Source organism: Rissa tridactyla, chromosome 2 (assembly GCF_028500815.1).
Source record: "Rissa tridactyla isolate bRisTri1 chromosome 2, bRisTri1.patW.cur.20221130, whole genome shotgun sequence".
NCBI classification, from domain to species: domain Eukaryota; kingdom Metazoa; phylum Chordata; class Aves; order Charadriiformes; family Laridae; genus Rissa; species Rissa tridactyla.
In genome coordinates, this window is record NC_071467.1 from 58,503,246 (window position 1) to 58,527,362 (window position 24,117).

The window sequence follows — 24,117 nt, forward strand, 5'->3', positions numbered from 1 at the left end:
AATGATGTCTTATTTTTGGACTTCAAAGACACTCAGCAGTAACTTGGAGACTGAAAGTCTGGAATCGATAGCACTGAACTAGCAGTAGCCACGCAAGGTTCTCTGCAGAGTTGCAGTACTGGTCAGCTGGACCTTTATGTAAGCTGGAAAAACAAACCACGGTGGAGGTCTTGCTCAAAGTGCCTCACAGTGGCAGAATTTCATTTTTTGTTAATGGAACTGGTCTGTTTTGTGATCCAGTGCAACTTGAGAGCTGCTTGTGTTGCCTGCTGTTTTTGAAACTCTCTTTACAAGATCACCAGCCACCACAGGGAGCAGCTTTCCAGCTAGCATGGCTCAGGCAGACTGCCCTGTTTCCCACTCTCATCCTGGAGGTTTTTTCCAGGTCCTGCCTGTTCCCTGCAGGTCTCCCTTAATTGTGGACATTCTTGTCTGATGACTGGCAGACTGTCACCAGATCCCTCATCTCAAATCCGTCAGAGGAGCAGCAAAACCCACTCACTTACAGGGACTGTTCCATCCATTCTTTTGTGACCTGACTTAAACCGGGGTTTTCAGTATTGAAGATTGGTTAGCATTTTTTTTAACGTCATGGGAATGCTTGTCTGAGAATAGGTTCGTAATTACGCTCTTATGATCCAAATTAGATAGAAACATGGGTCTGTGTGCATCTGGTTGGGATAGTAGGCTGTAGGGCTTTTGATTCATTTGGGTTTGGGTGGTATGGTTGGTTTTGTTTGAGATGTCACTTAAAAAGAGATTTGTCCTAATTTAACAATAATCCATGATCTGGAGGCAAATGTATGTTTGATGATACCCTAGTGTTTATAGACTGATCAGGGTTTTATTTTTGACAGGCCTTTCATGTGATAGGTTCTGTGCTTTGGGGCTGCACTCTTTGCAAAACTGAGAATGAAGAAGCTCTACAGGGTTTAAGATAAATCAGTCTCTTTTTCCTCTTGCCTCCCATGGTGAATTTGCTCCCGTGATGGTTGCATAAGGCAAACCAGCTGAGCAAAGCCTCAATAAAAGAGAAACAGCACGCTACTTGCTATCAACTTGCCATGCTCCTTCTGTACATGCTGCTCTACACCAGTTGCAGATGACCACAGAATATAGCTTCCAAAGTTCCAGCAGTCCTTTCTCCCATATGCCTTTTCTCGTTAGCATGGCTGAAAGGCTTTTGTGCTACTGCAGCGTAGCTCGTATGCTGATACTGCATGGTAGAAACCAGTTTATTATTAATTACCTTTTTGGTACTTTGACAGCTGTGTCTGGTCATATGTTTATGCTCTTGGAAATGGAGTGAATTGGATATCCAGAAACTTGAGAAATCACAAGTTTGAAGTCACGCAGCCTCACTTGAGGCATTTCTACTCGGGGCCAGACTCAGGACTGGGAAGTCTTTGGGAGGAATTTGGAAATCCTTCACTGGAAGGACATGCGGAAATCCAAGGCAACATTATTTTTCCAGGATGCTGGACACAAGAAGCCCATCAGAATAAGGAATTTTTCACCAATCCTCATTTACCTTATGTTCAGAGCGTGCGTCTTGTTGGAGTGGAAACTGAGACTGTACTTTAACGGGTCGTAAATGAGCAGGTTTTAGGCAATTTGAATCAGGTGGTGTGCGAGGCTCACCACACCGGTGGCACGGTCCGTCTTCCAAGTAGAACTGACTTGCAACTGCCCAGCTCCTCCGTTAAACATGGTGCGGTGTTCCTGGTGTCCCACACTGGAGGTAGGAGGCAGGACAGCATGACAGCTCTGGTTTGCAAAGAGCTACTTTTTTGCTATGATTTCCACATTGTTTGTTCCATCTTGGTTAGTGAGGTACCTGTTTTATAGTGACGGGTACAGCATGAGCCTACATTGGCATGCTCTAGCTACCTTCCTACATAGTTGCTTTCATCCAGGTTGTACAGTATGAGGAAAGACTTGGCATTGTCTTCCTGAGTTACCAAATCTTGTATTAGTCATGTCTTTGGGAGATGGTGGCAGTTCTTCACCTCCCACACGTAGCCTAGATATAGTCTTTTACCAGGCTGAATATGGATTTAAAAAAAAAATAAATCCTAATTCTTCAGCTTCTTTAACTGCAAATGGAAATAATTCATAAATGTTGCAGTTTTGTTTGTCTGACTGATGAGTACGGTAGCCTATCCTGTCAACGGTATTTTCTGCTTCCCTTCCCCCTCTTGCTGTTGCGGTAGGGTGCATTGCATCATTTTTAATCAGATTAGAGCTATTTGCATTTTAAGGTGTTCAGGGTATTAGCTGGCGGTGTGTCAGTTTAGTCTGTCTGAGCTGGCTTTGGTCACCTCCCATAAAGGTTAGAGAGTTCAAAAATATTGTGCCTTGTTGAACTGAGAGTCTAGACATGTCTGGAGAGATCCTTAGTTTTCAGGGTTTGTCTAAGTTTTGTTTCAATAGGGGTGTGAAAGCTACCAAAAATGACAAGCTAACACAAAGGTTTGAAAGTCATTTGAGTACTGTGTGGGTGAGAAATGCCGGTATCTGTACTCTTAGTCAAGGAACAGTAAAAGGGCACACATTAAAAAAAATAAAAAGCACTGTCAAGCAAATAAAAGGCCCTTTATTTGTGTGTAGAAATGGAGAAGGAGTTTGGGGTTGCTCCTACGTTTACTGTAGAAACTTAGGTGCGCCGTTCAGACCTCTGCGTGCCAGGCTGTAGTCCTCTGTCGGCATTCCGTCTGATCCGTGCAACCTTTCCTGGACGTGAGCCAGGCGACAGCCTTCCCTAAGGCTTCAGGAATGAAAGAAAAGAGCAATAAATATGCAAAGTAGTCTTCCCGCAGGACTGCACGCTTTGCCGCTTCTGGAGGCCCAGCTGACGGTGGTGGTGGTGGCGTGCTCCGTGCATCCGTGCCCATCCCTCCATCCCTCTTAGGTACCTTCCCCATGTGCCACCTTTCTATCCAAGAGGGCTTTCTCCGAAGACCCCCAGTTCTCTGCCTTGAAAGGGCCTGTTCCCTTTTCTCCTCCTATTCCAGTGAACCTCTTTTGCCTGTTGAGTGGAAAAAAGCATGTTATCCAAGAACATGGTTTTCAGGGGAAGATCTCGAAACAAGAAGCAGTACTGCTCCTATACCAAAAGCTCTCTTGAATCGTGGAGAGTTTAATGGGTCTTAACAGAAGTTGGACGGTTGCCTGAGCCTTGACAGATGCCGCTGTACGTTGTGTGGTCTCTGTAGGAATCCGTGAATGCTGGGGTCATCTCACCTTGTGTAGGTACTTCGAAGCAGTGGTTGAAGCAGGAATGCTTAAGGATATGCCACGGAGAACGGTTTTGCCATTGCTGACAGATGGACAAAACACTGGAGTTACGCACTGTTTTTCTCCCCAAAAAGCTTGTGATTTCTCAGCTAGCAGATGAAGTAACCTGGGAAAAGGAAAAAGGAACAGTAACATAAGCAAAATATCCCTGTTGAGGTTTCCAGGAGAGGAATTTATGCAGAACAGGAGCTATTTGCATCTGCAGGTTTCTACAGGCAAATTATATTCTTGACCAGTCTTCAGTTCTCCTGATAGTTGGAGTATTTCAAAGCTCTGATTTCTGGAACTGTATAAATAGGAATGCCAAGTTTCATTTAAAAAGATATAGTAAAGCATGTTTCTAGCCTTCCTGACTGCAATCTAAATCTTTAAGGTATGGCCTTAGTAAACTCACATGTTTCTAAACAACAGAAAACAATAGGAACATATTTTTTTAGTTTTAGGATTAAGTTCAAGTGGGCCATACTAGCATTATCAAACCTTCGTGATCAGTAGTGCTAAAGGCTCTTGAAGGATTTAACCGCCTCAGCAGTTATGTTTAATTTGAAGTGTGGAGAAAGAGAGCAGCCAGTTTATTTCCCTAGTTATTTAGGCACCATTGGTGATATATTTGTGGGTTTGTATATTTCATACAGGCTTTGATGTTCTCCCTTATGCATCTTTTTATTATATAAATAATGTCCTTGTTTCTTAGTGTTTGTTGTTAGTGTGTGCAAATACATTCATCTTTTGTTTCACCCTTCCCTAGTGACCTGTTACATTTAGTTATAGGATATGCAGAAAGGAAATAATTAGTCTAACTTTGATCTGCCCTTGAAATTGCGCTGTGCTTTTAAACCGCTGTAGAAGAGGAACAGTAAGTTTGTTTCTGCTCTCCTCAGCAACAAAGCACGGAGTGAATCTAGGCATTGTAAATTATTGTCTTACAATAGCCTAAAGAGCCACTTTTTAACAGATGAGTTGGAGATGGAGACTTTTCTTTCCAGCGCGGAGATGCTGCAGATAGGGCAGTGCTGTGCCAGGAGCTCCTGAACTGTGAAATCAGAAGAGACCGTTAGATCATCACTTCTGAGCACCTGTGTGGGTGCCTGTTCCGTCTTACCTGCTTACTTGCATATAGTCTCTCACCTTAATTTATTTTTTTTTGTCTACTTTTTTACACTGAAGCTTAGTTTGTCGTCGATTCATTCCTGCACACCTCTATGGCTTTGCTTTTTTTTTTTTTCCTTCTTTTTTCATTTTGGCATTCTGCTTGGCACTGCAGGAGCAAATTATTAAAGCTTCCCTGCTCCAAAGAGCTCTGAAAAAAATAAATTCTGCCAGAAGTTATTTGAAGTGGGCTGTGAAATTCGCAAACTGTTAGGGGAAAACCAGGTATAGTTTTCTGTTCCTGGTCTCCATAGTCTGGAAGGAAAGCAACGTTTGGGTGATAGAACAAAAATTAAAGAGTTTTGAGATTTGTTTTTTCCAGCTGCTGGTGGTGAAGGAGGCTCTTGGGTAGTATGGCCACAGCATTTGAACTGCATGCCCAGCTAGTTAATTGTCTTTTACTTCAATTGGACCTTTCAGATTGCATTTTTGTTTTCTTAAACCTTTGATTATTTCCCAGTGTGTGTTGTTTTTTGAGATGCCAAATATACTAAAAGATAGGTAATAGGAAGATGGGAAGCAGCTTTATTTCTGTTAGTATCTGGACCTTGTTTTCACTGTTTCTTTTACTGCTCAGAAAAAAAGAGAGTAGAAAGCATTTGGAATACAGAAAATAAAACGGGTGCTCATTTCTCCTGCTACTTCCCTTATTCTGGCTTTTGGGATGGCGTGTGGCTTGGCGGGAGATTGTCCTAGTGCAACAGAAAGCTGTCTTGGTGATTCAGTAGATGGTCCCTGATATATGGGAAATAATACTTGCTGTCAAAATACTAAAAAGGCTTCCTTCGGGGTAGGTTGGTTTCTTTTTGGCTGGGCAGCTCTTGAGCTAAGAATACCCAGAACTTTGTACAGTGGATGTGAGCATTTTATTCCTTAATCTCACCTCCTGTTTCTTAAGCAATTTGTCTATTTTTTGTCGTAGTTCCAGACCTCAAGATTGTAGGTGTAAGGACTGTCTTTTTTTTTTTCATTACACAGTGCTCAGGCCACTGCTGTTGTGATTCTTGATTTAAGGATCCTTATGTTTCTGTAATACAAACAAATGGTGAGAATGTACTAATTTTACCAAGATGGTGTTTAACAAGCATGGATGAAATGTGAAACCAAGGTCTGTGTAGATCCTCACAATTAAAGATCCCACTGTATAGATTGTTTTATTTTTTGTTATCATTTTCATTTGGATTCTATGTTATTCCTATTAAGTGATGGTTTCCACTCCAGTTCAAGTGTTTTTGTTCCTTTTGTCTATTAGCTGTGTGTATTTCCAGCCCAAAGCCATCGGGTTATGGCTTTAAGATGACGACATCCCCTGTGCTGGACCCCAGAGCTAGATGCAGGAGTATATAAAAGTGTCTTTACACACTTCACACTACTATGATGCTAAATTATTTAGGTTTTTCAAAAGGCATTTAGTCCTCTGCTAAAAGAGGATTCAAATGTGTACAGTAGTGGTGGTTATTACTCAATGTATGTTTGTCCATAAATGCATATGAAAGGTGGAGATGTTAATTTTAGTTTCACTGAGTCTACCAGGCTGGAAACTGAGTGTAAATCTGAGTATGTATCTCTCTGTTGTGTTTTGCCTCCAGCAGCTTTTAGAATCACAAATGCACATTTTTAATGACTAAATGTAACATTAACAGAGAGCCATTCTGCCCCAATTGTTTCATCGGAGAATGGACTTGCTAGAGTCTGCTTTTAAGTAGCCATGTCTGTCTAATCAAGGTTTCCCCCTGAAAAAAAATTAAAAAGCTGAGAAAATGAGATTATTCATTTCTGTGCAAGCTTCTGAGTGGCAGCAGAACGCAAAGTAAAAGGAAGAGGTCATGTTGTATGGCTGCGTGAAAAACGCTTTCCTCCAGAAGCTGGTATTTTTGTTCAGCTCCACCAGAGGTGGGCAGGAGGCTGTATGGCACCCCGGGGATGGGATGCAACCGCCGTATCGTGATGGGTAACCTGCTGCGTTCTCCGTGCTGCGTGTGGAAAATGCCAGCAGAGGTGGAATACTGTAAAGGATGGAGGGGCATCATTATGTTATATTTTTCTTACAGTTTTTAAGTAAAACCAGCTGCATTTTAGGGAATTAACAGCGAAACAAAAAGATTTTGGAAAGCCACCGTAGCCTTTCTCTCCATCTTGCATTTCTATGCTCCCTAAACACGGGGCACCTCTTTGGTGGATGTGGGAGCTGGGAGCACAAGCTTGGCAGCTCGCTCTTTGCAGCTACGCTTTGGAGATGGCCTGTGCCTAGATGGTGGGACCAGCCTTGGGCTGAGGCACCCAGGGGATGAGCAGCTTCCGTGTGTCAGTGGGGACGTGGTGGTCCAGCTGTGGTGGGGAGGATACTGGGAGTTATCCTGCCTATACCTCGGGGCAGTTTCTGCCAAGCAGCTAGCCTGTGGCATCTTGCTCCTGTGTGAGGAACAGGTATGAGTCCCTTTGGACAGGCTTTGGGGTTTGAGGGGTCTATAAAGGGAAATGGAGCTTGGCCAGCTAGAAGACTCCATGGGGCATCACCTCCTGGCAGCTTCCTCTTCCCTTTTCTTTCCCAGAAATGTGAAACCGATCATCTTAAATGATGTGGTTAATGTACACGATTTGGGGGCAGGGGGGGGGAAAAGTACGCTGCAAGGTTGATGTGAGAAAAGGCAGAGAAGCACCCAAGGACAGGTGCGATTCGAAAGCCATGCAGCTGACTGGTGGTGGGATAAAGTGCGAGGGATTGTCCCTTCTCCATCCCACCTGTGCTGGGAGGTTGGGAAACTTTGCCAGACGAGGTGTCCTGCCGGCTCCCTGAAATGAAAGCTTTTGGGGAGCTCCGGGCTTTCCATGCTGCGCCTTCTGACTGGGCTCACATGGGGAGGGGAAGAGACCTGGGGGGAGAGGCAGCACAACTGCTTTTAAGGGTATGACCTCAAAGGAAGAGGAGTTGCAAAAGCCAAAGATAAAGATGGCCCAGAACCCTTAAGGCTGCCAAGCCTAAAATTAGAGGCAGGCCGGGCATTGTTTTCCTTGAAGGCTGGCATCCTGCACCTGTCTTCCCCCCAGTTGGCCTACTCTGTGGGGACGGCAAGTGCTGACGCCGAGGAGCACTTGACTCCCTGGGAATAAGTTTCTTGTGACTTCTCTGTCCTCCCCGTGGTCACGCGACGGGAGCAGGCGGGTGACACAGCAGAGCTGCCGTCACCCGCGGGCACATGCGGTGCAGCGCGATGGTGCTGAGGGCAGCTGTCCTGGGACGGTTGCTATTGCCGGCCAAAGTGTTGTTGACTGTAGGGAGGTTCAAAATTATTATTGGTGACCAGATGAGGGATTAGGTGCGGAGTAGACATTAGGAGTCCGGGCACCCGACGCAATTCATCAGATCACTTACACCATGGTTTAAAAGGTGGGCAGTGGATCAGGAACAAGCAGCAGAGGGATACTGGATACCACATCCCAAGCGCGTGTTGTCACCCTTCCCTCAGAGGCTGCCGCTTACATTTGAGGGGGAGCACCCATTAACAGCTATGCCAAAAAACTCACTTTTGCCAGATAAAAAGAATAAATAAATGTCTGGGCATAGCATGGCCATTCTGGATGGGCCAAACAACGTTGAAAGCTTATACTGGGGCCGCCCTGCTGCATCAATACGGTTTGATTCTCATGTCAGTGCATTAAAATGGAGTAGTGTGACCGTATAGTCACTACCGTTTGAGGTGGTGTATCTGTTCAGCAGACACGCTGTTAAATCAGGCTTACTCCGTGAGCTCTGAAACAGGCTATCTTAATTTTATTCAGAATTTGCTTAGCACCGTTGTAGCCACATTATGCGGCATAAAAGCCTGTTAGATACGTGCTCGCCTGGGAGCCCTGCGACTGAGCAACAGCCTTTCTCATCTGTTTGCCAGGTTGCTACCAACTCTGTGTCAGGCTCGGGCAGTTTTGGAGGGGAAGAGCACCGGCAAACCGGGCTGTGACCGCACTTTTGGCTTTTCTGCTAGCTGCAGATCAGCCCAGGACATTTCAAGAATGCAGAATTTGGGTTTTCATCTTGCTTCTCCCTGCCCGTCCTTCTCTTTCCTCTGCCTGCTTAGGGAAAGCAGCGGTTTTACAGCCGCCTTCTTTAATCCCCTTTGGCTGGACCACAATTTTAGCCGAGCGGTACCTACATTATAGGGAGGGAGAGGCACTGAGTATAATGCTGCACTAAGGGTTTTACACTTGTCTCCTGGCTTGCTGCATAGTCAGGATAAGTCGTAACCGTTTCTCCAAATCCCTGTGAGTTTTTCTTCAAAATGAAGTGATTAACTTCTGCTGTAAACTTCCCCTTGTCTGGGGCATCCAGGCCTTGTGCTGAGCTTGACAGCATTCAAGATCTCCTGCCCACATAGACTATTAGGTTCTGCTTATCCTTCGTTTCCACTGCCTGGTGAAATATTAGATAACGGGGAAAGAGCTTATCTTACATGCGTCTGAACTGACAAATATGGCAGCCTTTCAGTAAAAAGGCTAATGCAGACGAGGCCTTTTTCCTGGCTAGAATAAGAATGAGGCCGGCGCTCGTCTTCTGCCACTGACAACGGTCAGATGCGTGCGGCGTGATTTCCATAGCATCCAGACAGTCGGAGCACCTAATATCTACCTGTCTAGTCAATACATCAGCTTTGCTCGAGCAGGGAGCTGAAGTTTGTCATTGAGGCGGGTTTCTAATGCAGCACGAATGGATCTTTCAGCCCTACTCCGGGGTAAACATTGTAAGCCGCGCAAATTTATTTACCAGCAGTGACAAATAACTGTGTCAGTCACTTTTGTTTTCTTCCCTAAATAAGATGTTCTCTATAAATGCCCTTACGGATTTAATTTTTGTAGCTTTAAGCAGGGAGGAGGGGGAAAGGGGGGGATTTCTTGCTGTTTGAACAGGTTGATGTTAGTGTTTATTTCCCTCCATGTTTCTGCACATGAAAAATTAGTTTAATAACCTTCAGAGGGACCCATTTCAGGGTTTAACAATTTGAGGGTAGCAGCTGGGAGACACTGTCCTGGTGTCAGTATTGAGGGGAGTTTGGCTTAGAAGCATAGCTGAGAAACAAGCCTTTACTGTGCCGGGGCTACCTGGAGCGGGGAGAGGGAAGGAGGGGGCTGCTTTGCCCGCAGGGTGCTCAGCGAGGTCTGCTACTCATTTCAGAAGTTTCTTGGCTCATCTCAGGCACAGAGCTGTGCTTGGAAGTTTAACACTTCCATTTTGAGAAGGAATATTCACCGTTATAATGTGGCATATTTCTGCATTGCATTCATACGGATATTTTAGGAAATTGTTTTCCCAGCCGTAAATCCTAAACTGTGCAATCGCTGTCGAATTCTCCGCCACCAGCTAAAAACCAAAGTGTCTGACAGCCCATAAAGCTGGGGATCTAGTGGGAGAAGCCAGTAGCCTTTTTAGAAACGAAGGAATAGAAGTTAATGGGCAGCTTGCTGCAGTACGGCGAAAACACAAGTGTGCTCTGAATGGAGGAAGTGGAAGGAGTTGTTAGTTGGGCAAGCCAGACACACCTAGACAGCATCCTGAGCTCCTGCCAACCCACACGGGGGTTCTGGACCTTTTCCAGGCTTTGTTCCTGAAAATAAATTGTTCAAGATGGGAAACTTTGAAGATTGCATTGACCAGAGAGCCATGCCTCTGGGCGTGAGCTTTAAGGGAGAGGACTTGGGCTTTGGATTTGGGCTAGAGGCTCACGGAGAAAAAAACTGCAATCAAAGTTTAGCCTACACATCTAATTTGTTTGCAGGAGGCAGTCTGCAATTTTTTTTTTTGTTGCTTTTTCATTATAAATGGGATTTATTCTGGCCTTGGAAATTGAGACAGGGCTGTCGATCTGATTATTTAGTTTAGCTATTGACTTGCTTTGTAGCTGCAATTCATGTAAAATGATCACCTCTGTATCAGCAGGATACAGAGATTTCACAGGAGCAGCAGGTGAAGAAATTAAGTAACATCTATAAACCGCTCAGAATATGCAAAACAATGGATATATGCTAACTATTACGTTATTTATTTAATGCTTTGATAGCCATGTTGCAAAACAAATGAGGAGGTGGGGATATCTTTTGGAACAGAATATACTGCAGCGCCTGCCTTGATCTGCGTTAGACATCTGCACTGTGAAGTACAAGTGATGCTGAAAGATGCACTGAGAAAACAAACGGGTTACAGTACTGTCGTGTTAGAAATGACAATATGTGTAGGCAACAGAGATACTGAAACTACTTCAGTTTCAAGCAGAACTGTAAATAATTAACTGAAGAAATATAGCAGAAAAGATAAAATACGAACATTTTGGGAACTGGGACTCGGTTCTTTATGCGACGGAAATTCGCACTGTGCTAAAAAAAATGAGCATCTTCTTTTTTTTATCAGAAAAACAGACCCTCAAAATTTTGCGATTTAACACTGTGAACCACAACTCTTACCTCTAAAAGTAAAACAAAACAAAACAAAACAAAAAACCACCTTCCTGAAAATTTCTGGAGGTGTTCAGGTTTTGGCTGGCTTTGAGGAAGACACCTACAATGAACAAGAAGTCCTGGTATGAGCTTTCAGAGGAAGAAATATGAGAGGACATGAAGAAAAAATGCCAGAGTCCTTTTAAATTCAAAATGTCTAAGCCGTCTGCCCAAAAAAGGATAGATTGAAGCCGAGAACCAGTTTGGGTTGTATGACAGATTCATGTTCCTTACATGCACAACCTTGGCTTGAGCGATTCCCTTCTTCTCGTCTGCTGTGTGTAAAACAGAAACCAGGTACATTGACAGCAAGGTGAAGTTATTTGCCATCTCTAAAAAAACCCAGGATGAGCGCTGTAAAGGGTGTGCCTTTTCTAATTAGTTTAGCAAAACTGTGCTAATACAATGACATGCAGCTTCCAAGGCAGGAAATATGGCAGGTAAGGTATCAGCAGCAACTCAGCCTCACCATCCTTAGTGTCGTACGGCAGCGTTTCTCAGACCTTATCCATGAGCCATCAGTGATGGGTGCGCTGAGATTTCTCCCGTGAGACCCTTTTGTGTACCTGCCGCAGCCAGGGGATCGGATCCCTGAGAACAGAGGTGGGCTGGGAAGCTCTTACTGTAGGGTGTGAACTTGGCGAGGGAAATAATTGCAAGTGTGCAATTGGCAATTGGACTTGGCTGAGACTACAGAAGCAGGAGCGGCGCGGGATGTATGGGGAGTATATACTGCCCTGCCCGAGGGCAGGGGCCGCGCAGCCAGGTCTTTGCCACATGCCACAGGGATTTTGTATGCATGGTCCTCGTGGTCTGGCGTGCCTGGGCATTGCGGATGGGAGAGGGGATGCGGGCATGCACATAGGTGTTTGATGAAGTCCGGTGCCCAGTGTGTGGGGAAGGCTGAGATACCGTGTGCAGGTGGCCAGCACATGCCTCCAATGCCAGATGCATCCCAGACCCCGCACCCTCGCTGAATGTGCGATGTGCTGGCAAACTGCGCACTCTCCCGGGCCGTTTTTCTGGGACTTCTGAATGGCAAAAAGCCTGGTCTGAGCCGCTATGCAGATCAGGATGCCGGGAGTCCTGAAATCCCGGACAAATCCCCTTAGCGCTTTCGGTAAATCTGCAACTGGGATTTACCATTGTGACAGCACATCCTAAGTGTGGTAAAAATAGCCTGTCTCCCAGCATTGCAAACCTGACTCACGTCCCACAGTTAATGGGTGAGCAGCCAAGGCTGTTTCTTGAATCGTTGCACGAATGCATGAAGCGGTCCTGGTGGCAGGGGATCACAAAGCCGCAGCGGAAAGCCCTTGCCTGGCTCAGGCCGATTCTCTGCAGCTTTGGCTTAAAACTCGGCGGATTAGAAGTATGGCAGAGACCCCTGATCTCAGGCCGAAAGGGATGATGGAGACATCTCTCTGCCCTTTGCTTCTCCAGAAGGCTGCATCTGCCCTGCACTTGGCCAGAGGCAGTCTGGAAGATGTGCTCTGGGGCAGTGTCCCCTCCTAGGCTGTGCGGGAAGCACAGCCCTCTCCCTGGAGGCTGCCTAAGGACTTGGTTTTATTTGGTTTTAACCCTTTGCTTTAATCCTAACGAAAACTACCTTTTTTATTAAAAATTAGGACCACACCAAACGTGAAGCATCAGTACTTTTGCTACCCCAATGGGGTAACGCGGAGAAGTGAGAGCGAGTGAATGTGCTTTTCCTGCTCTGTGCGTGCGTGAAAGCATAGGAGAGCGTGGTTTCTCTGTAACCCTGAAAATGAGTATCTTACTTGCTCTCAAAACTTCCTCTCCAACAAGGAGATTCAGCCAGAAAGTCTCGCCCCACCCAAACAGGGTGTAGTGGTATCTCTTTAGTGGGCTACACAAAAACGCTACTGGTGAGTCAGTACAGTGTCAGATGTACAGTCGCACGGAGTGGGAACACAGGATGAAGTAGTTCGAAATGCAGCCTCCCGTCCAAAAATACCAACCAACCAACTGTTAAGATACATTAGCTGTCAGCTCCCAGTGTGTCTGGTGAGATTTCAAGCAAATTTTGGGGTTTGCTGTTGCACACAGGAAAATGCCATTGCAGCCGCTTGGGGACGGCCTGTTGCTCATTGGGAAAGGGCAGCCGTCCATTCGCCACTGGGCAGATTTTGAAGGTGCACTTTTGTGATTTAGGTGCTCACATGTCACCTTCAAAAGTGGCTTAGCAGCCCAAATTTCATGTGGTACTGGTATCAGGCAGTGTGCGAAGACTGAAGTGAGTGAGGCCGTGCTCTGTGGAAGTGCCGCGTAGATGCTGCTGTGGTACCAAGAGAGAGGAGAGTGGGGACAGACGGGGAGAGCAGAAGGGACTTCCCTTAGGCCACTAGCAGGTCTGTGACAGAGCTGGGGAGAGAAGCCGAATCTCAGTCTGATCTCCTAGCTAGCAGACCATGCATCTCCTTAAACATCTCCTGTGCCGTAGGTTTGGGGCGGTCTTGTATGTTCTGTATGCAGGGTCATTTTCCCTTTCCTTTCTCAGTCCCTCAAGTCCTCCTGTGAGACACTTCAAATTTCATTGTACCCTACCCAATCCAGTATTACCATAGAATCACAGAATCATAGAATGGTTCAAGTTAGAAGGGACCTTAAAGATCATCTAGTTCCAACCCCCCTGCTATCGGCAGGGACACCTCCCACTAGACCAGGCTGCTCAAAGCCCCATCCAGCCTGGCCTTGAACGCTTCCAGGGATGGGGCATCCACAACATCTGGGCAACACGTTCCAGTGTCTCACCACCCTCAGAGTAAAGAATTTCTGCCTAGTATCTAATCTAAATCTCCCCTCTTTCAGTTTAAAACCGTTACCCCTCGTCCTATCGCCCCACTCCCTGATAGAGTCCCTCCCCATCTTTCCTGTTGGCCCCCCCTTTAGGTACTGGAAGGCTGCTGTAAGGTCTCCCTGGAGCCTTCTCTTCTCCAGGCTGAACAACCCCAACTCTCTCAGCCTGTCCTCACAGGAGAGGTGCTCCAGCCCTCTGTTCATCTTTGTGTCCCTCTGCTGGACCCTTTCCAACAGGTCCATGTCCTTCTTGTGCTGAGGACTCCAGAGCTGCACACGGTACTCCAGGTGGGGTATTATGCTGGTAGTACAGAAAAAATAAAAAAGGATGGAAAATCAGTGTTAGAAAGCACACCTCAACCCTCACTGAGACCCCAGCTCTGTCCTGGAGTCTGTTCAGAAACATCCATCCCTCCCAACTGCCTGGGCTGAGCAACATCCCAGTCCACCAAGCAGTGGGACACTGCTACTCCATGTATGAAGCAGCACCTCATTGCTTGGTTCATTAGGCTGCTGTTTTTGTTTCTGGCTCTTGGCTTCCACCCTGAAGTGACGTCATTGGAACTGCCTAGAGGTACAAGAGTTACCTTGGCCTTGGGCAGGGGACAAGAAGTTGATGGTCTTCATGGTAAATGGTCAAGCTGCCTTCCTATCATATGTGCAATGTCTCAGAAGTGTCTTGAGTTTGTAGATACCATTAATTCTGCTGAAAACAAGCATACTGTCCTTGCATTGGGTGGGACTGGCCTCATTTTATGTAAAGTAGACGCGGATTTAAGCTTCGTATGGAGTTGCTAGGGTGCTGTCCATCAAGTGATGTTTGGAAATAATTTTTTAGAAGCTACGCCAGTTTTGACATGCTGCTTTAATATTCTTCTGGCTGCAATAGGGCAAGACATAGAAATCTTGTGTTGTCATCACACAGAGTTGTGAAGCGTTCTTTTTTTTTTTGCTTTCTCTCTCTTGCACCCTGTCATATGGAAACCAGATCAAGATTATGAAATTATTGCCCACAAACTGTGATCTTTTTTTCTCTTTTGTGGTAGGAACTGACAAGTCAGTGATGGCTTGGTGCTGTTGGTACTAGCTGTTCGTGCTGCTCGCATTTGTATGTATCAGGAAGTGCCGAACTTGGCATGCTTCACGGTTGGCACACAGGCTGGTGAAACGTCAGATTTTTAATTGTGATAAAGTTCACGGAAGAAAAAAAATATGGCAGATGTTTCCTTTTGTCAGAGCCGAACTGAATCATTAAAATGTGATATGATGTACTATGAACGAGTCAGTGTAAACACCATCCCTGTGAACATGTCAAATGACTGAAGAACGTGGGACACTCATGGTGACGTTAAAAAACATGTGGTCTGAATGCTGTATTACCAAGCTTTTCCCTTTAAACACGGAGCATGAATCTTATGAATTTCTATTGCCTTTATACAAAATGAAAAGATAACATATTCTGCTTTGGTAAAAATAGACTGGTGGCTTCTGCAACGTGGTTGTCATTTCGCTGGTGGTTTACTCAGAGGCCTGCTTTTCGCAAGCAGCAGTGAGGTATCAGATTCCCATTGAGCGCTGAGCTCGCTCGCTTCATTCCCTCTTTTCTAGCGGGTGTATTTTTGGGAAGTCTTACTCCTCTGCCAGTCTGAAGGAAGCGGCAGAAACCCTGCTGCTTGCCGAGGAATGTCTGTGGTGATGCGTTAAAACTGGCTGCCGATAAGTGGTTATGGAAAAACTGCAGGAAGCATCCAACGACTGACATTCTCTGTGGACTTTCTCTCCTGTCTCCTCCTCACATCTCCTACGCGAGGATTATTGTCTACACACTCACTTAGGCCATTAGTCAGAAAAGAAGTGCATTAGAAACTTCCTGATGCTTCCCCATGAATGGAGTACATTATATCTGGGGTTACTCTCATTCTCACTGGCCTAAGAAGTCTTGACTAGATTCTGATTCGTATTCCCGGTGTTGTTAGTTCTCAAGATTTTACCGTAAATTAAGCGGTTTCCTTAATGCTTCAGCTGTTGGAATCAGGGGAGTTGATGAATACTTTCATTTTGACATAAAGGTCAAAGAAACACTGGAAAGATGTGATCAAAGTGCATCCCAAAGTGTTGTTTTATGCCACTCTTGTGATTTCTGATGTGAGGGGGCCTGACTTAACAGTTTTGGAATGCTGGGGATTGGGAATAAAATACTCCATCATTAAGTGGTTTATAAACTGTAGCAAATCCGAATCATTGTGCGTGTCAAATATCTCAGGCCCCATCTTTTTGGGGGTGCACCGCAAGCAAGGTGGATGTGTTTTGCAGACCAATTTACTCTTAAATACACTGTTAAAACTGTGGCCCCTGACTCCAAACCAATTACATTGATTTATTGGGGAAAATTTGTGTCTGTGTGCGTGGACACACACAAATTGTATACAAACGATGTGTTTTATTTTAAGCAGGCCTGCAGAAGCCAGAAGGAATGAACTTAGTAAAATAGCCGTATGGGATTCAGTGATAATGGTTGTTAATGGCAAAACATCTATAGTTTTTGCACCATGGCAGTCTGTGGAAATGCAGTGTGCTTTTTAAAACTAGCGCAAGTTTTTACACCTGTCTTGTAGCATAGGAACTTAACCCATCATGAAACCTCGCTAGAAACTGCGCCATTGTATCCTGAGGCAGATGTGAAATTTGTGTGAGTCACTGATTTGTGATCAAGCTGAAGGAAACTGAGTCTACAATTCTTAAGAAAGACGCCGCCCATTTGGGATGCATTTACGCAGCTCCTTTTGTATAAATCATTAGTGCTATAAACTATCCATTATTGTTAGGAGAAGAAATTTAACAATGCAAATAAAACAAAATACTGTGGCAGAGCAATTTTGTGCTTGATTGTAATGTTTAATGGCATGTTCTCATAAAGAGATTTTCCTATCCTTCAGACCTATCATGTCTGGGACTCACTAGATTTCCGATGGTTTGAACATCCCCCATTTTATTCCTAGAGTTGTTTTCTCTAGAGCAATTTCTGTAAACGTGCTGCAGCATGGGGTTATCCAGGGTTAATTTCCCTTATGATTACACATCCAGACAGCACGTATGTAAATGCTGCAAGACAAATTATAAGAAAACTGTATGGTAAAAGAAAACAAAGAAAATTCCTTTGTTTTGCGTGTAGATCCATTTTTCAGTAATGGTGCATTTCCCTTACTCACTTTTCAATGTTAATACTAGCTTATATTGGCATTGTAGTTCTTTAAAACTGTTATTTTTCTGTCATCGCTGACCTCAAATTTTGCATTATGTTGATTGCCTTTCTCCCCCGTAGCTCTTTGGATACTTTTTCCAGGTTCCTCTCTTCATCCTTTACTTTCACGTACTAGACAGCACCATCAGTGAGGCAAGGCTTTGTGTCTCTAAACCAGCTGATTATATTTATGTCAGAAATAAAATGCAGTTCTCCGCATTCTACTTGTATTTTTAGTACCTTATTGTAATCCTGGTTCTGCTTTCTCTTCTTATCTCCATTCTGTGTCTTGCCCTTAGGTTTCTTTTTTAGACCAGGGTTGCTGGGTTTTCTTGTGATCTTGAAAGGTTTCTGCACTGTCCAGCTTTTTGAAGTCTTTCCGTACACCTTAGCCAGAAAATACTAAAATATCTTGATAGTCTGTTAATCTGCAGTCAAGCGCCCATTGTTTTCTTTTCCTGGCTGCCAGGGAGTTTGTTGGGAACTGAGATTTATGGAGTGAATAATCCACCTGGCAGGAGACTCTCTGTAACTCTGAAGGGTGTTCTTCAGTGGAAGAATGAACGCTCCTTTTTGTGTGTAAAATACCGCTAATAGCTTATTTAGCAACCTGTATTTCTACAACAGGGCTTTCAGTTTTGTGTTGGAGGTGGATTCTTGCATATGCATAGATTCTAGCACCTATGCTAATTCTGTCTCTCGTTTAGCTTTCATCTGTTCCTATGGTAGGATAATGCATGATGTGATCTCTCAGCTTTTTAATGTGGTCCTTCGTGCATCTCTTCTAGCTCTCGTTTGAATGGGCTAAAAAAAAAATATTAATAATGAGGGATGATTCTTCCCTGCACTAGCTGGGAATTGCCTGGAAACCATGGGGAGCTTAGGCAGGGTAGTCATGCTGCAACCACTGAGACTCAGAGTCCAGTACCAGGTACTAATTGCAGTTACTGCTGGGAGAACTCTGAATAACAACGGAATTAAAAAAAAATTACATAGTGATGCATTCTTGCCTTTTCTTTTACTTAAATAGCTCGTTTTTACAACGACTGATTAGATTTGAGCTCAAAATAAGCCAAAAGCTATGGAATACAATCAAAATGAAGGATGGAAGGGGCTGCAGAATTTTCAGTGGAGCTGATTTTGTTTGTTCACGAGTTTTTAATAGAACTAAATGAAGGCTTGAATTACTCAATGATTAAAATAAATGAAAGCTGCTGTATAACAGAGTTCAGCCTAACGGGTACCTGCATGAGAGTTTGGTTCTCGGCCACCTGGTTGCTTCGTCCCTTTAGGGATATTTTCATGGTCTGAGGAGCCTGGGCTGATTATCACCCTCAGATTTACAGCTGCCTTTCCCTGCCCGGAGTTCCTCATTCCTTATACATCAGCACTAGGAAATTCTGTACCTGTTTTTCAGCGGTGGCAGGGGAGCATCGAAGTTACCGGCAGCGCAATCTCCAGGGTAAACAGGGCCAGCGTATTATTCTCACTGTACCATGTAACCCTGCTGGAGGAGACGACTGTAAAATTGCCCGTGTCGAGCCGGTGTGTGAGGACTAATAGAACTGCAGTGGGGATAATTCATGAGTAGATTTTCTCACTCGCCAGTGTAAACAGAGCTAGGGCTAGTTCAGGTCTGAAACGGTGATTACTTTTAAAACAGCATGTTATAATTCAGTGTCCCAGACTGAACCCTCCTTCCAGCACAGGAAAACAAACCACCGCACCATGGCCAGCATGCGGACCACGCAGGCTGTGCAACTAACTATGCATATGAAGGACCGCTTTGTTTTTCTAGGAAACAAGATTTGGAGGGAGTTCTTTAACTGAGGATTGCAAAGCGTGATATTTAAACCAAAAAAAAAAAAAAAAAAAAGAGAAAAATCCATTTCACAATCCTTCCTATTAATGCAGAATAAAGAACAGCTTTAACAGGGAGGTAATTTAGAGGCTTTAAACACTGTCCTCTTCTGCATTAAATCCCTTCACCAGACTTGCTTCTTTTGGTTTGTGTTGCTAATCTCTCCACAGTGCTCCCGTCTGCTTGTTCCTTGCACCTAATTTAAACACGACATAATACATCTAGATACGCACCTGCTGGCAAATAAGTTACCGGAACTCACTGCCAATGAGAAAAGCACTTTCCTTTCCCTGGGGTGGTGCCATTTCTCAGTATCTTTTTCTGACAAACGTAACCTATAAACTCCAGATTTAACCGAAAAGGTGAAAAATTACCCCAGGATGTGGCGGTTTGAGAAGTGGGGGCATAGGGCACTTGGTGGTTGTGTCTACGGTTGCTCAAAGCCTGTCCAGATGCAGACCCTTACCCAAAAGGGGATGGTCCTGGTCTCCTGCTGTGTCCCTCAATGACCATTTCCCGCCTCCTTCTTTGTGTTGGCATCAGCGTTCACCGAGCAAGCAATTTGGCTTCTTCCCCTGTGAGCAGAGACCTAGTTGTGCTTGTCGGTGCCTCAGCTGTGTCGCCATCCCCATGTGTGCCAGGGCCAGCACAAGAAGGAGCTGGGGCCGTGCTCCCATGGCCGCTAGCCTGACATGGCACTGGGGTTGCAGCAGGCAGAGATTATCAAAAGAAGCATTGCCAGCAGGTCAAGGGAGGTGATTCTGGCCCTCTGCTCCGCTCTCATGAGACCCGAGCTGCAGTACTGCATCCACCTCTGGAGCCCTTGGCACAGGAAAGACATGGACCTGTTGGCATGGGTCCAGAGGAGGGCCACAAAAATGATCAGAGGGCTGGAACACCTCTCCTATGAGGACAGGCTTTTGGGCTTGTTCAGCCTGGAGAAGGCTCTGGGGAGACCTTAGCGTGGCCTTCCAGTACCTAAAGGGGGCCTACAGGAAAGATGGGGACAAACTTTTTAGCAGGGCCTGATGTGATAGGACAAGGGCTAATGGCTTTAAGCTGAAAGAGGGAAGATTTAGACTAAATACAAGGAAGACATTTTCTACAATGAGGGTGGTGAAACACCGGAACAGGTTGCCCAGAAAGGTGGTAGATGCCCCATCCCTGGAACCATTCAAGATCAAGTTGGACAGGGCTCTGAGCAACCTGATCTAGTGAAGATGTCCCTGCTTCTTGAACGGGAGGTTGGGCTAGATGACCTTTAAAGGTCCCTTCCAACCCAAACTATTCTATTATTCTAAGTGAGTATCTCAAAGACCTGTGGGGCTGCTGTGTGGCCTCCCAGCCTTGCTGGCTGGGGAGCTGAAAGCTCAGCTCCCCCACGAGGGGCACGTGTCACCCCAGCATGGCCTTGACCATGAACCATCATCCTGGTGCCACCTGGAAGAGGCACATAAGGATGTGTGGCCCCACAAGAAGTGTTAATGGTTGTAGATTTAGATTTGTGTCTGTCTCAGATGGTTTTCTGGGCTGAAGTTACGCATGTGGCTCCGAACCATATCCCAGCGCAGGGAGGGGGAAGCACCTCCGCACCCCCCTCGCCGTCCAGGTTCTCCAGGTGAATGTCCCCAAGGGGCTGGCTGCAGGCAGGAGGAAACACCCCCTTATTTTCCAGTTTCAAGGCTGTGGTTTTTCTCTTACTCTTCAGAGTAAGGGCTGGCCAGGAGCCTGCCCACAGTCAGTAATGTCTTTAATAAAGCAGAGAAAAAAAGGGATAATTAGCGGAAATGCAAAACTCATATTGAGAAAGCAGCATCTGTCCAGTTTTGGTCACCAAAGCATGACTATGTTTTCTTAGACTTAAGAGACTAAGGTCTTTACTATTAGTAAAACAAAAAATCAGGTTTTGTTCTTGCGGGTTCCAGAATGAATTTTTTCTTTTCCCAGTCAAGACTGAGGAGACAGATCAGTAAACACGTCCTTCATAAAATTTCACCTAAACGTTACCAAGTATAAGTAGCCCTTCGCTGTATCGTTAATATGCTGGACTTGTAATGGCTTGTGGAGGAGCATTACAACTTGGTGTGCCAAAGCCTGCTTAGGGACCTTCAGCCCTGTCGCCAGAGCAGCTGTCCTGCTCGGAGGTCGTGGTGGAACCTGCTACTGGGAGGGGAATTTTAGAAGGAAGCCGGTCCCCCATCCTTATTGACAGAGCAGCTTTTATGGGCTATCTGGCACTTGCTGGGCAATTGTTCAGCCCCTCCTCCCCCCCGCCCCCCGAAAGGGCTTGATTCATATTAAAAACTTGATGATAAATTCTTAATAACGAGGTAATGAGCCAAATACTGTTCTGAGGATGTTTTTGAGGATGCTCATCAGGTGTATTGCTTACGGATACAGCAGTCTGTAACCATTTTGCTGTCACTGTGCCTGCACTGGTATAGTAATATTAAACAAATTTTGGTGGGTAGGGGAGTAGTGGGCTAGAGAGGGAGTAAAGTGTGTAACGTGTCCGTCTCTCAATGTGCTGAATCCCCAGTCTTGCCAAAACAATTGTTTTATGCTGTAGGTTAATGCCCTCCAGGAACTGAAAAGGCTGCTTAACACCCAGGTTTATTTTTTCAGTTATAGGAGAACAAAGTAAAGGAACGGTGTTAAATATATTCACTTTGTTTTCTGCTTATAGTCTTTAAACTATGCTTATTTGAAACCAGCTTCTCGTTTTAAACACGAGGTTTGGGAATGATGTAGGTGGGTCAGTCTTTGGCTCAGAAACTTTGTTTTACGCTTCATCCCTAAAGCCTATCCCTAAAGCCTTGAGAACAGAGAATTCGCAACAGGAAGAACCAGCCTCAGCAGCGACCCTGTATGCACAAAGCTGGTGTACAACATACAACAGCTGTGTTTAAAAGGCTGGTCTGTTAATTAATTGTTTTCAAAGCAGTCTTGGGGCAATAAGGTTGCAGTTTTGAAGATGCTCCACATCTGCAATCTGCACGCAGTTCTCTCTCTCTGCTGGTCACGGTGCTGTAGTCAGTTCATACTCTGTTTGCACAAAAGTATTCCAGCAATATATACTTTAAACTCATTCTGCTCTTCTAGGAACTCTCAAAAGATATTTATTTACAGTCCACAACCACTGTCCCCCAGCTTGACTGTAGCCTTAGACCTTGCAGTTTTGAATTAAACGTCAACAATGGTTTAATAAATCCAGACAGTGGGGGTAGCCCATAACCAAATGACAGGGCCCTGCTGTATGCAGTGTGTGTGTGTGTATATATATATATGTCAGGATGCGTCTCCCTAGTATTTTACACCCTGACTCTTCCCGGTGCTAGCTTGATGGGTGACCACAAGCAGGCTCACTTCTCTCGGCCTCCTGCCCCTCCTGGCTTTTGCTCCTTGACTTTGAGTTAAGGGATCCTTTTTTTTTCCCCGAGAGCGGTCCTTGGGGTTTGCAGATCTGAAAGGCATGGGGAGCAGCATGTCTACCTCCACGGCCAGCCCCAGAGCGTGTCCTGGGGGCTTGAAGCGCCGTGGCCATGAGCAGTGATGGGGGATCAATGCTGGCGTGGGGCTGGCTGAGCTTGCCATCCCACTGGAAGTGGGACGTGGACGCTCGCCTCTGCCTTCAGCAGTTCCCAAGACCTGGATGAGTGTGGACCAGAGGGCGAACTCTCTTTTCCTGCTTACGTAGACATACACTGGTTTTACCCGGTGCATGGGGATGCTACCATAATCCAGAGAAGTAACTAGGAGCGGGAGGAGGGTTTGGCCATGCTGGTGAAGGAGGTGAGGAGGAACATCCCAGGAGCGAGGAGGACCATCCCGGGAGCTGAGGGACATAGCGCTAACGAGGGACGTGGTGCTCGGGGGGCTTCCTGGCGTGGCAGGGACTGCGGTGGGGCTGTGCAGCGGCGGGGGCAGCCTTCGAGTCTCGGCTGCGGTGCTCCCGGCTGGGAATCCCGTCCGGGGTCGGGATGGGGAACCGACCTGCCTGGAAAACAGCCAAGCGGAGGGGTTAAGGGAACGGCAGACGCTGCTGGAAAGGGGGAGGGAAAGGGGGGAGCTGAGATTTCCTCGCCGGTGCCGTTTCCAGCGGGTGGGAAGGTGCCGGGCAGGGAGTCCGGATGGTTACGGAGCTCGGGAAGGCGCTTGGCTCCCCCTTCCCCCCCCTCCGGGGGCGGGGCGGCGGCGGCGCATGCGCGGCGGGTCCGGGGCAGCGGAAGAGCCGGGGCGCCCCGAGCGCCCGCCGGGCCGGGCCGGGCTTAAAGAGCGGCGGGGCGGCGGCGGCGCCGGGTAAGCTTCCACCTCCCTCCTTCCCTCCCTCCGGCCCTCCCAGGCCCCGCGGCGGGGCTCGGGGAGGAGCGGGGCGCCGCGGGGGGGGGAGAGTTATTTCGTCTTCTTTTTTTTTTTTTGGTTTTCTCTCGCCGGCTGATTTTTTTTTTTTTTTAATTATTAATTTAATTTTTTTAAACTCGTTTTGCGCCAGACAAAGCCCGTCGGGAGCACCCGGGTGTTCTCTCGAGTCTGGGGGCACGGAGTGGGGTGGGGGCGGGGGGGCGAGAGCGGCCGGTGCCGGCCTTTGCCCGCCCGCTCCGCTCCGCGTCGCGCCGCCCGCTGCCGGTGGCGGTGGGGCTGGGCCCCGACGGTGCGCCGGGGAGAGGGACGGACGGACGGGCTGTCTGTCTGTCAGTCCGTCCCCGCGTAGGGCTGAGCGGGCGGCCCGCCGACGGTGTTCCCCCTCGCCGGATGGAGCCCGGGGCCGCCGCCGGTGATGCGGTGGCCGCCGGTGGGGCTGGCGGAGCGGCTTGAGCCCCCCGCTGCCCCCCTCCTCCTCCTCTGCCGGAGGCGAGCATGAACAGTGAGAAGCTTAACAGGACAGCGGTGAAGGATGCGCGGTTAAAAGACCTGTTGTTGGAAAGAGGTACCCGTCCGTCGGTCCGGTGTGTCGGCGCGGGGAGGGCTGCGAGCTCCGTCCCCGCCTTACCGGAGGGAAGCCCAGGTTACAGCCCCGGGCGCTCGGTAGCGGAGCCCCGGGGAGGTTCCCTGGCCGGGGGGAGTGTAGGGTGTGAGGGTCCAGACGGTTTTGCTTGCGTGGGTATTGATAGGGTTATAAATTTTTAATTTTTTTTTTTCGTACTCTTCTGTGGAGGTGTTTTCATTCAGTATCTAGTTGCCTTTTTCGTGTTGTCTGTTTACCAGGAAAAATATTCTCCTGGGAAAGAACGTATTATAAATATTATTTTCTGTGTGTGAAGAAAAC

At 46.6% G+C, this 24,117-nt stretch overlaps 1 protein-coding gene across 5 annotated transcripts in view; it reads left to right on the top strand.

Annotated features, from left to right (window-relative positions):
- Positions 1–24,117, top strand: part of LDLRAD4 (low density lipoprotein receptor class A domain containing 4) — a 298,353-nt gene that overhangs the window by 247,958 nt on the left and 26,278 nt on the right. The window contains exon 1 of one of the 5 annotated variants that reach the window (XM_054190621.1): positions 23,052–23,150. The exons of 3 other annotated variants lie outside the window; for them this stretch is intronic. Coding sequence is in view for 1 of the 2 variants with exons in the window: in XM_054190620.1 (XP_054046595.1) it covers positions 23,709–23,778 (70 nt within the window). In the remaining variant the exon portion in view is untranslated. Of the gene's footprint in view, positions 1–23,051; positions 23,151–23,370; positions 23,779–24,117 lie in introns of those variants that run through there. One more of the 5 variants, XM_054190620.1, reaches the window with a different exon arrangement.